Source organism: Chlamydotis macqueenii, chromosome 4 (assembly GCF_036417535.1).
Source record: "Chlamydotis macqueenii isolate bChlMac1 chromosome 4, bChlMac1.mat, whole genome shotgun sequence".
Classification (NCBI taxonomy): Eukaryota; Metazoa; Chordata; class Aves; order Otidiformes; family Otididae; genus Chlamydotis; species Chlamydotis macqueenii.
The window spans coordinates 49390467-49402772 of NC_141559.1; the positions used below are offsets into that span (position 1 = coordinate 49390467).

At 37.4% G+C, this 12306-nt stretch overlaps 1 protein-coding gene across 7 annotated transcripts in view; it reads right to left on the reverse strand.

Moving 5' to 3' along the window:
- Positions 1–1619: 1619 nt before the first annotated feature.
- Positions 1620–12306, reverse strand: part of SORBS2 (sorbin and SH3 domain containing 2) — a 163275-nt gene continuing 152588 nt past the window's right edge. For 4 of the 7 annotated variants that reach the window (XM_086746244.1, XM_086746245.1, XM_086746247.1 and 1 more), the window contains 4 exons: positions 11221–11328; positions 7677–7726; positions 4459–4565; positions 1620–3652 (listed from right to left, as the gene is read on the reverse strand). In XM_086746244.1, coding sequence (XP_086602370.1) covers positions 3591–3652; positions 4459–4565; positions 7677–7726; positions 11221–11328 — 327 coding nt within the window. In that variant the 3' untranslated portion in view covers positions 1620–3590. The remainder of the gene's footprint in view (positions 3653–4458; positions 4566–7676; positions 7727–11220; positions 11329–12306) is intronic. The other 3 variants (XM_010130689.2, XM_010130690.2, XM_086746248.1) reach the window with 1 other exon arrangement.

Sequence of the window (12306 nt, forward strand, 5' to 3'; positions counted from 1 at the left end):
TGACTCTAGTTCCCCAGGTCTCTTTTCCTCTGGCCTTAAGGACAAAGCACTGCCTAGTGGGGGTGGGGCGGGGGGGGGTGTTGGGTGTCTCCTTAATGAATTTATAGGGGAGTATACAAGGACTATACAAGGAAGCTAAAAAAAAAAATCCTTAAATAGTGTAGGTGGGATATTCAAATTAGCAGATTTGAATATATTTGGGTTACCTGGACATAACTTGAATATTTCTCTACTTTTTGACTAAAACATTAAGACTACAGTTTTTCCTGAAATGTCAATAACTTGCTATTCTTAGTAGAATGACCTATTTTTTTTCAATTTTTTTCATCCCCTTTGCAATGAGCAGAGAGGATGCTAGTTCACCCCTTAACTGTTCAGACCCTTAACCATCCTAGATTTTTTTTTTTAAATATTACTGAGACTACACCAACCAGTTCACGTTATTAGGCTAGCTTTTATATTAACTCCTATTTCTTATAGCTCTTACAAGTATACGACACAAAGCAGTGCTTTAGTGATGTTCTAGATCCCGCACTGGGTCACTCAGCAAACAGAAAGGACAAACAACATGTTAGATTGTATATTGCAGTATTTTACTCTGAGGCTGTAAGAAGAGATGCATGTGTTGGGTTTAAGCTAACTTAGCACTGGAAGGGCACATTTACCTCAGCGATAGTAGTACTGACTAAATGAGGCCTTGTCCAAATTGGAAGCACTCCCAGCACTGACAATGTTTATCCTGACAAACGAGTTTATCTGCTGGAATTTTAACAGCAATCCCTGGTCTTAAAATCTTAACTTTGCATACAGAAAGGTCAAGCAATGTACTCGTGTTATTTATTTAGGGGTGGCAGTGGTTTTGCATTTTCTAGCCCAGCAACTGTAAAGGCAAAACTGAGCAGGAATCAGACTTCTCAACCTCATCAGAAATAGGTTATTCCTGTCCAAAGGCAGGTTGCTGTTGTGCTGCATTCTTCAGTGGTAGAAGCACAGCACATACAGCGTTTCGGAGGAGGCATCCTAGCAATGGCAGCCAGCGTGGCTTGGAGAAGGACCAAACAGCTACTCCGAGGCACTAGCAGTAACCGTGTCACCAGACAGTGAGGAAAAAGAAAGGAAAGAAAAAAATAAAGGCACTACTGCTAGCTTACTTTGCTTCTTGTTGCAGGTTTTGTTTTTGTTTGCACAGTTGTTCCTTGCTGGACAGAGACGTTAGTATGGGATAAATCAGATTTTCAGGCAGAATCCCCAGTGTAAGATACTCCCCAGCTATCTGTATTTTTCCTTAATTCTTGCTTCTATGCTGTTACTTCACAGGGGAGTTCTTGTTTGGCTTTTGTTGAAGGATTGGGGTTTGGGAACTTTAGCCAGGTATAAAGGGTGTTACCATTGTGTGTTCTACCTTTGGGCTTCTTCACTCAGTGAAGGGTGGCTCTGACAACAGACAAATTACCTCAGATTAGCACTGGCAATGCAGCAAGTCCAGGGGTGAACACTTGGTGGTGGAGCAAAAAATCTCTGTACAAGGCAAAACTACTTACATATGAGCTTGAAGAATTAAGCACTTTGCAATGCTTAAGTAATGTTACATATATTTTGAGAAATGATAGGGGAAACAGTTGTGTACTCCAAGCAAAATTTATTAGAAGTCTATTCAAGAAAAAAACCACAGAGACCTTTTGCTTGTAGGAATTCAAAGTCAGTTACCTGAAAGCCAGGTATGAAAAAACCTGTATTTCTCTAAAATCAGTTACAGAGTAGAAACAGTACTTTTTAAATATCACAGGCAACAGATATTTAAGTCTTCAGTCATAAATGGCATAAAAGATAGGTATTAATCTCACAGCAAAGCTGCATGCAGATCTAGTTTAAAATTGAAAGCCTTTGAATATAAAGCTTTTGCCATGAAATCTGCAATAATAAAGGTATGCTGCACAAAGATGTTTCTTTACCTTTGTCTTAATGACATTTCTCAGTAATAAAGACATATGTACATTTAGATTTGGCTGGTAAACCATATTTTAATTAATAAAATTTTGCATAAAATGCTATCTTACAGAATTGCACTATCCAGATGTGCTTATGGTAAATAGAGCAAGAAAAGAAAAATGCATTGAAATGTTCTGTATGAGAAGAGGGCAAAGATCAAATAAGGAACTTAATTTTTTTAAAATCAACAACCAAATGGCTCTGTACAAAAAAGCAAACATATGTACAAAATGCTACAGAGACTACATACATTTTGATAATTTCAATCCTTTACCCATGAGAAATGCAGTAGAAACTTTCGCCATCTATAAGGTGCTGAAGAAACCAAATCTGAATTTTCATTTTTATAAAGCCATAGTCATGATCATTCTGTGCCTTAATTTCATTTGCTATTTATGCTTACCTTTGCTTGTGGAAAATGTATGTTTTCAAATACTTGTTTCATTCAGGAAAAAAAAAACCCAACCCTCTAAAATGTATCAGTTTTAATACTTGTGACTTTTTTTTTCTGTACTAAATTCCTAAAAAGAATGTGTAACTCAGGTTTTTGTTAAAATACATATAAATATATATATAGAGAGTGAAGTAAATCAGTACATGATACTTGTGAATATTTTTCAGGTGGCTATGTTAGGAAAAAAAAAACCCAACCAAGAACCCTTTGCACTAACACTGTTTACTTCCTGCTTCTTAAAATTCCTTTGATACATTAAAACACTAACCTTTCGTATTTCATGTTGCTTTCTATTAAAACATTTTGATTACAACCATTTAATGTCAGACATCAGTAGCAGGTTATTGTCATCTATGCTTATATCATTGTCTGTCTCTTCATGAAATCCTCCTTCCCGAGGTTTTATGCCTTGTTGCACTTTTTACCTTTTAACAGAAAACTCTACAACTTTATTAGGGAAAAAAGAAAAAAGGTTTAGCCAATACCATTGCACCTGTTCTGAACACTTGCAGTTCTTCCATTTTTCTCTACGCTTGCTTTAGATTTTACAATCACTGTGCATATGTTACAACATACAAGTGCAGGCAAAAAATCTATATTATAATTTCTCATACATTGTAAACCAGTACAATAGGCAAACCTGTGATACGGCAAAGTGAAAGCAACAAATGCTGCCAAGCCACGAAGAATGTGGAAACTCAAACAATTTTTTTTTTTAAATAGTAAACAGCAACTTCCCCCTGTATTACATGCATGCTGAAAAAAACCCATCAGACTTCAAGATAGTACTGCAAATGTCCAAACCAGGAGCAGTTTCTCCCCTTCCCCACTCCCGCCATGGCAATTCATCTGTGTACCTGTCATCCGGCTTTTGCTATTGTGTTTCAAGTGAAAACACCTTAAAGCAGGAGGTATTTAAATGGTGGAGCGATTCCTCTTGTTTCAAAAAAGCTTAGTTATTCACACCGTGGTCGTTGCTGTAATACTGCTGGAACGGTTTGGCGGGTGGGATGGGATGAGGATGAACTAGATGGCCTCTATTTGAGACTGCAAGCAAGAAAACAGAAGGCCAGCGTAGCATGTTTTCTAGCAGCTTTATGCAGATGTGTTGCAGAGATGCAGCATAAATAAGTAGGAAAAAAAAAATTCACAGCCTCTTGACATAGTTTCCAGGGAAAGTACCAAAGAATTTGGTTCTTCTCGAGGTTCCTGAAATCAGAAGCAATAGATGAAAGATGGGAATAACAACAGGAAATCACTATGCAAGCATGGCCTTTAAATTTTTATGTTTAATATTGCACAAACAGAAACATCTGCAGTTCTTTATATTAGAAACTTCAAAAAGTTATTTTTAATTTCATTTGTGAGTTGTGAGTTTTAACAAATTATAACTGCAGCATGGAAAAAGCAAAGAGAGAGGCGTATTTGATTAAATTGTTAGGCTTGATTAAAATATATGCTAAAATTTGGACTTGGTACATAGAAATCACTTAATTTCAACAACATCAAGCCTATTTAAATCATTTGAATTTTTGAAATGCTGAGGACTAAATATATGACTAACTTAGCAATTAGCCACTGTGTGCATGAGAGTTTATGGAATGGTTAAGCCACCTTATCTAGGCCTAGTTGTGAAATCTCTGTTTGTTCAGTAATACTTCGTTCTCACAAGTAGTCAATTCCATAGAGTCATGCAAGTAAGTTTTACATTACCTGGTCTTTATGAAGAGAGCAGTGATACATAGCCCATTTTGTGTCACATGAGAACGACAACAGTGCTGTACAACAGACTGGAGGCACATATCAATCTGTGTCTATCAATTCCAAAAGACAGACGTGAAATATGGCCCACTAATTTTAGTGGATTTTGGTTGGGATTTCTCCTCATAAAGCCACGTTCATGTTTATTACACAGAATACCAGAAATTAAGTTGTTTAAAAGACACCAAGCAAAGAGGGCAGCAAAGGTCAGAGGGAAAAAAAAAAAAAGAAAAAGCAACCAAATTAAAACATACCCACAAACCATCCATCATCACATTTTTCCATCACATCAATGACATCTCCCTCTCTGAGCTCCAATTCATCTTCGTTCCTAGGAGTATAGTTATATAGAGCCTGAAACCTTAAATAGGACAAATGATGCATTTTAAAAAGAAGTAAGAGTTCTCTGTACCTTTGCTGAAGTAAAGGAGCTGGTTTAAACATTAACTAATAAGCAACACTTCCTGCAAATATAGGGGAAAAGGGTGTATTTTGGCTACTGGACTTCAGGGCTAGGTAGGTATTACAGTAAATTAAAAAACCCACTTTATCAGAAAGGTAGCTCATCAGATACTAAAGGCTGAGGACTCAAGGCAAGCCTGATGGCTCTTCAACTAGTTTATTTAATCAGTTCCTCTGAACACAGAATTATAGGTTTGGGTTTTTTTTTTTTTGTTTAAAGCTTTATTTTATAGTTGAGTCATCAAAACAGAGAACTTCTAGAGGGGAATCTGTACGTGCACTAGCCCCTTAACCTGCCGTGATCAGCACCTAAAACTGTGGCTCTGCCTTTAAGCTCTGGAAAGCTGGATCTAGCGTAGGCTTTCTCTGCCCCAGCAAAGTCCCGCACGGCACGAGCAAGGTGCATGGCCTCCTTCTGCGGTGGGAGGAGGAGGGTGTCCAAGAGAGCAGCTCACATGCGCTGCCACTGTGACTGGGGAACCTCCCTGAGCTCCCCAGTACCAACCGCTGAGGCGAGACTTGGCACTATAGCAGCTCTGCACGTAAAAGAGGTGCCAGCCTCTGTGGGAAAAGGGTGGGGAGGGGTGGGGGAAGGAACTGCTATTTGGAAATGTACAGCCATAACCCCTTCCCTGGTTAAAACTGCCCCTACTGTATATATTAAATTTTTTTTTTTTTTTTTTTATATTGTCTCTGAGAGCGAGGGAGAAGCTTGAATCAAATCAGGGGACATACGGATGGCAACTCAAACAGTATTCAGACACTGACTTGTAGCTTCACTGCAGCTGGGGCCTGCAGATTGAAGGATGTGAGGTGGAGAAACAGAAAGAGATATGAGGTTACTAAATTTATTATCTTTCATTCCTTGTCAGCTTTTAATTGAGTTTATTGCCATTCTTTCAATTCCAAGAAACTCTTAATAGGGGGAACTGAAGGTGCTTGGGCTGACAGCCCACGGGAAAAGTGCTGCAAAAGCCCACGAGTCCTGCAGAATCTGCCTTTTTTTCTCACTACCTGTGCCCCAGCTATGAATGACTGCATGTGAAAGAGCAGGGCACAACTGCAGAAATTGTAGAAAAGAAATACTTTTAATCTCAAAATATTGAAATAAAACATAATCATGTCCATTTTTCCTTAAAACCTTAATTCCATTGCACTTCCCCCAGTACAAACAAAATAACTCCCTCTTTGATGTGTTGGTACTGAATACTTCCATTAGCTCTGTATCACTCAGGCAAAGTTCCATGGCTTAAATGAGATGTTTATTTTAGTAAAAAATCACGCTCCTGAAAGTCCTGTTTGAAAATCCTATATACAGACTGCTGCTAGGCTTAATGTCATGATGGTCATCTTGAATAAACAACACTTATTTTTCACATTGCTGGTTTGGAGAGAAGTAAAAGACACTGTTCCAAGAAAAAAAATATTTTAACTCTGTTTCTTGTGACTGGCAGTTATCTCCCCAAGTCTGAAAAGTCTAATTTGGTACTTTAATCACACTAATAAAATGGAACAGGACTGGTTTTTAGCCAATTATCTCTGGTAATTTGTTTAGCAGGAGTAAGAACAATCTGTGCAAAAAATTAAATGGCAATAACATTTTCTGTCACGCTCATCATTATTCCAGGAAAGCAGAGCTATGATGATATTCCAAAACTGATTAAATGCAGCTTCCAAAGGTACAGGAGTTGCAGATGCGATGTGTCATGAATAGGATTCAAGCCAATTACTTACTCAAATACAGTAACAAGAACTTTCCAGTTAGCACTCTTCGTACTTTAGAAATCTAATCTTAGTCATTTCTAGATAATCCATTTTAATAACTCTTTTGTAGTCATTTCATTCTCTCTTTGCTGGTCTAAGAATTTCTTAAATATGCAAACTCTACTACCATTTACAACATTAACGGAATACATATTCAAGACAAAGAATGGTTGGTTAAAAATTGAAATATATTTCTATTTTTAATTTTAAGAATAATTAACTTTAGTAATGAACTACTTAAACTACATTGAACAAAATTAATTAGGTAATGATTGCTTACAAAACAGAGTTTGGTGCTTCAGTATGCTTGACAATACCAATAGGAGCTTGTGGTTTTAGGGAAACCGAAACCAAAATGTCCAGTTTTCATTGTAAATTATCTGTGGAATACTTATTTGGTAACTTTTTGCCCCTCTCTTCTCTCTTGCAATTTGTTCAAGTGATTAACAGGTAAACTTTTAAATATTTTCAGGTGCTTAGCCGGAGTTACATTTAGGAGAATTCATCTTAGAGGGCGTACTCCAAAGTGCTCTGATGCTAGAGGAAAAATGGCTACTGGTTTCAATGATCACCAAAGCAGGACATGAGTACAAGACAGGGAAGGGGGATGGGGGAGGAATTTGAAACAATCTCACACTGAACTTGTTTAACAGGCAGCGCTGCAATAGCCTTACATGTTTTATTCCAAGTGCTTACGTTGTTTGTGAAAACAAGACTTGAGATCTCTGCTCTTCTCCAGTTTTCAGAAAGGCTTTCTTGTGACTATTTTCTAAATTGCATGTGTAAATTACACCAAAAAGTGTGAGCTCGTGTTCCTGTGATCAACATTATCAAGTTATTTTTTTTCTCTCTATTCACATCCAGAACTGTTTCTGAATAATTTGTGTCAAGTCAGTAAAGTAGATGAGCTGAATCAATGTTAAATCTTTAATTGGCATTCTGCTGAGATGTAAAAATAGAGAGAATAAAAAAAAGTCAAACTTTATTTTTAAAAAATTATCATGCCTTTTAAGTATAAATGATGGAGAAAGCTAAGTTGGCATGCCTGTCTAAGTTTGATCTAAATTAAACAACTAATGCTTTGTCCTCGGGGACCTTCTTGGTTATCTTCCTACATCATGTGGTTGTCTGTAAATTTCTGAGATCTATTCATAATTGTTCTTGGCAGGTTAACAAATTATTTGTCAATGTGCTGGCTATTGCTTAAATGTTAGGTTTCAGTTTAGTAGACAAGAAGTATACTTACGGTTCCCCCCCACTGTGTATGTTTTCATGAGCAAGCACAGGGCGCTGTGGCTGAAATGAAATTATTTGAAATGTAATAAAGATTTATAGTCTAAGGTCCAAATAGTTGGATAGGGGCATGATACATAGTTGCTTCAGAGTTCATATTCTACCTTCTGTAAAATAACACCCCCTTCCACCCTCCCCCCTCCAACTCACAAATTCTTAAGACACATGGCAAGCAACAAAGTCTTGGCAGGTTTAAAGATCTGATTTTTGGAGGACATATTAAAAACTAAAACAAAACTGTGAACTTTATCAACAGTCCATTCTATTTATAGTATAGTAGAAAGTTGGAACAGAACCCTGCTGCCTCTTCTCTGTGAAACAGAAATAGCATTAGAAAAACCAGATGCAACCGATGAACACTATACATTCCTTGGGTGAAGTATGTTTTTAGATAAGAAGAAATAAAATCTCCTATACGTAATGGCAGAATTTAGAATATTCACAGACAAACAACATAGCAATTTACATTACGCACACACAGAATGCTAACTTGGCAGGCATAACATGCTATGCTTTAATTCTGTTTCATCTCAAGGCGGGGCACAAAGCCATGCAGGCTGTTGGGAGGCAAAGCAGAAAGAATTTTTGAAAGAATGCATGTAATTGTGTGGAAGTAACAATTAACACTTTTACTTCAGAGGAAAAAATACTTTGTATTTCCAGTGCAAAGCTTTATGAAAGGAACTACTCTCCTTCTTAACAGAGCATTACCCACTACTAATATGCAATAAATCTGGATGCAATGGAAATGAAAAATATTAACCTCCTACAGAAACCATATCCTGCTTAGAAAAATGCTGACTTTTACACACTAGAATCTGGCTGAGGCCAGAAACAGCGCAGGAGCAGCTGCTTGGGAGAGCTCTTGATGTGCGCAGTGATCGCATTCCCCGTTGATTGCGGATGGCCTGTGGTCGTGCTGCAGAGACCGACAGCCTGACACAAGCCTGGGAACCGTATCTGTTTTGGGAGTGTGGATATCCAAACACAGCTCATAGCACTTTCTTTCATGAATTGAGTAACCTGCAACCTGATCTGGAAGCCATAGGATTTGTCTTATTGCTCCATGTTTCTCTCTTTTACAGGTTTGACTGTTTCAGTTCATCTTGCTTCAGTTTACTCTTGAAGATGAGACAGCCTTCCCTGAGAGAAGGCAGTGCTAAACAACCCAGAGCCTTATGATATCAACTGGATGTTAAAACATACGGTGGTTTTTTTTTTTTTTTCCTTCCCCTCCCCCGCCAATGTCTCCAGATGAAATTGAAGTAGTTAAATTTCTTTTCATCATGTTTGTATATGTACATGCAGAAAATATTGTGAACATTCTCCACTCTATTATTACAGTCTGTAGAGTATAATTTTAAAAAAGATGCCTAAAGATGCAGGCGGGTAGATTGCAGAACTTTTATTCATATTAATGACAGGTAGGTGGGAAAGAGGTTTTCAAAGTAAAAAAAAAAACTGTTTATACTCTTTGACTTTCTTCTTGCTCTTCTCCTCTGCCAGTGTACAGGAAAGACAGATGATTTTTATTGTTGGATTTTTCAGTAAAGAATGAAAATTAGATATTTCAGTTCCCAGTAAACTCCCTGTAACTGAGCTGAATGCCAAAGACAGCCAGAGATACAAGAGAAATCAACCAAGGTTAAGGGTTTTTCTTGCGAACAATGAAAGGCAATGTCCTAAACAATACTACAAATTATTTAATGCTTCAGACATATACCGAGACAGGAAGAAATTAGGTAGGTCAGTATTATCTTATTTTTCTTCATATGCTTCAATGCTTTAAAATGTTTTTTTTTTTTGCTAGTTAACTACTGTAGAAACAAAGGATAGAAAATCAAGATGAGTGAAGATTTTCAACTTTGTATTATTGCCACAGAAAAAAACTAGGGTGAAGCAATCTGTGCTATGTCTGAACAGGGGGACCTTGAAGCTTGTTCTCTATCCAAATGCATTCCTCAGTAGTACCCCAGCTGACACAAAGAAGCTTGCTCCCTGTTTTCTTTCCCTGAGCTTTCATTCCCACATATACTGGCATTGGCTAGAATGGGGACTGTTGCAAGGTCTGGCTAATTGTGCTCAAGAGATATACTGAAATACATCACTCTATAGGTAGCTCTTGGTGCTTGGGCCTTCTAGTTTCCAACTACAGCTCAGTTCACTACACTATCCTGTTTCCTGGGAAAAATTGTAGGACCTAATGCTAAAAACATTTAAAAGTGTGCAGTCAAGTCAGCGGTCCCAGCTGTACACCTTATTTTTGTGCATGATTGATATACACTTGCATATAATAGTTCTGGAGAGTCCTGAACATGCAAATTAGGTGTACAATTTGTGCTCTTGTAGTTTTGGAATTAAAGTCATAAATGCACTAAACATTGACCAATACAGTCCTCTTAATATATTGATTATATGTCATTCATTTGGAGTAACATGCAAAATTAAAACAGGGCTTAATCCCTTTTTTAATGGATCTTATTCCCAGTTGGACTTTCTTTGGGATGGTGGTGTTCTGCTACTACAAGAATCCTGGCCTTCCTATGATTGAATTGTCTCTCTTCAGTGATGAAGAAAGCACTGTCCCCTCATACTTGGTAGTAAACAGAGGCCTGCCAAAAAGCAAAGAGTTTGAAAGTTACACAAACTTGCATATCTTAAAATTAAAATTTTAAAAAGGGAACCACCAGAAAGACAATTACCTAAAATCAGCAGCAATAGTATGGAAAAACAGTTCATCTTGTTATCGGTTGTAAGAGCCAAATGTTAAGAAACCAGTGCAGAGAATAATTTAGTCCTAAACTGGGAGTAATAAATAACCCATAAATTCTTACTCTCATATAGTTTAGGTTGGGTTTGTTGTTTGTTTGTTTTTTTTTTTTTTTTTTTTTTTTTCCCCATAATTTAGATCACCAAACACATCCAAAGTCTAAACAATCTGACTTTCTGGCAAGGTTAAATTGTTACAATTACATTAGTTATATTACAGATATAAAGAGCCTGACAGCCCAGAATAACAGTGCTTGGATAAAGAGCACAGTGTTGAGTTTTGAAAAGACGGACAGGCGTTCAAAATCAAGAATTCAGCCTGTATAAAAAAGCCTGTATACATGCAATGAAGTATAATTTTTTTTTTTTTTTTTTTTACTTTTAGAAGCTGTAATTTTAACAAACTAGAAATGTTTTGAAACAAGAGGGGTAATTTAGGAAAAAAAGAGGCTAAATCTAAAGAACTTTGATCTCTTACACCTTGTAGCACTGGAAATACTACACATTACTGCAGAGATACAATACACTAATGGATTTATAAAATAAGTTTTGGCACAAACAGACCTGTTGGCTTTACTCAGACATAGCACAGAAGCACAACAGGAAGAAAACACGACATACTGATAGTACTGAGACACGTGGGCAAAAGCAAAATACTGAAAGACTTGACATTGAGCTCCTTTTCTATGGAAATACTGTTACTGCACACTGGGCATCCAGTACCATACCCTGTGTGAATAGCTGTGACCTCTGACAGGTGAGCTGCAGGATCGCTTAGTCATCACTGGGCTACGAGGAGGTTTACCCATAACAAATAGCTCTCTCTTTAAATTAGCCTAGAAAAACCACAAAAACCGTGTCAAGTGACAGTTTAAGAATGAAGCACCATGGGATTTTTGTTGCTTCATTCATACATGCAAACTGGACATGCTTTTCTTGATTACAAAAATCAATTGTGTTACAGGTGCAAATAATGGTACTATTAGTATACAGTATTTTCATTGTTGCCATTGGATCTTTTTTCCAAGGGTTTCCTGCTCTGGCACACACCCTTACACGTTTCAGTTAGATTAATCACGCACAGTGTACGCAGTCAGGGTAAGAACAGTTAGTGCAAGCATACCCACTGAAATAGCTCCGTTAATAATACAGAAAAGCTCAACAGCACAGAGCAGAAATACTGTCTTAGAAATACCAATGACAAATGTTGTAATTCCTTGCTGTTAAACAGAACGTGGACCTTAAATTTGCATTTAGAAAGAAGTAAATGCTTGATGGAAAGTACTTCAAGGAAAAATCCTCGTTTTGTTAATATCATTGTAATTCAGCTAAATATTTGTCAGAATTCAGCTTTTAAGAGGGGTGTGCAGCAAATGTGAATTCTCAGGGGCAGGGACGAGTTGGAGGAATGTGAGAGGAGTGGAGTGCTGACATTGGAAAGCTTTTCTTGGGTATTTGTGACTGTTTGCTAGTGGCAAGACAGAAGAATAGCCCCCTCTTAGGAGCTGAGAGGCTGAATTACAAAAGAAAGCATACCAAGGGAGTCCAAAGAGGCAGGAAAACACCATCATTTCTCCTTGGGAAGTGTCTTCAGAGTTTTTCCTTTGGAGGACACATCCCTCCCACCACCATGGAACAAAGTGACACTCCTCACCCATAGCTTCTTGTATTCTACTGCCCAAATCCCTGGTCATGCTTTAGCTTTGAGCCATGCTCCAAATATGAATATGTACGCATCTACATATGTATCTATTTATTTTTACCCCAACAAAAACTACCAAGGTATCAGTATACAGTTTCAAGAACTCTCTGAA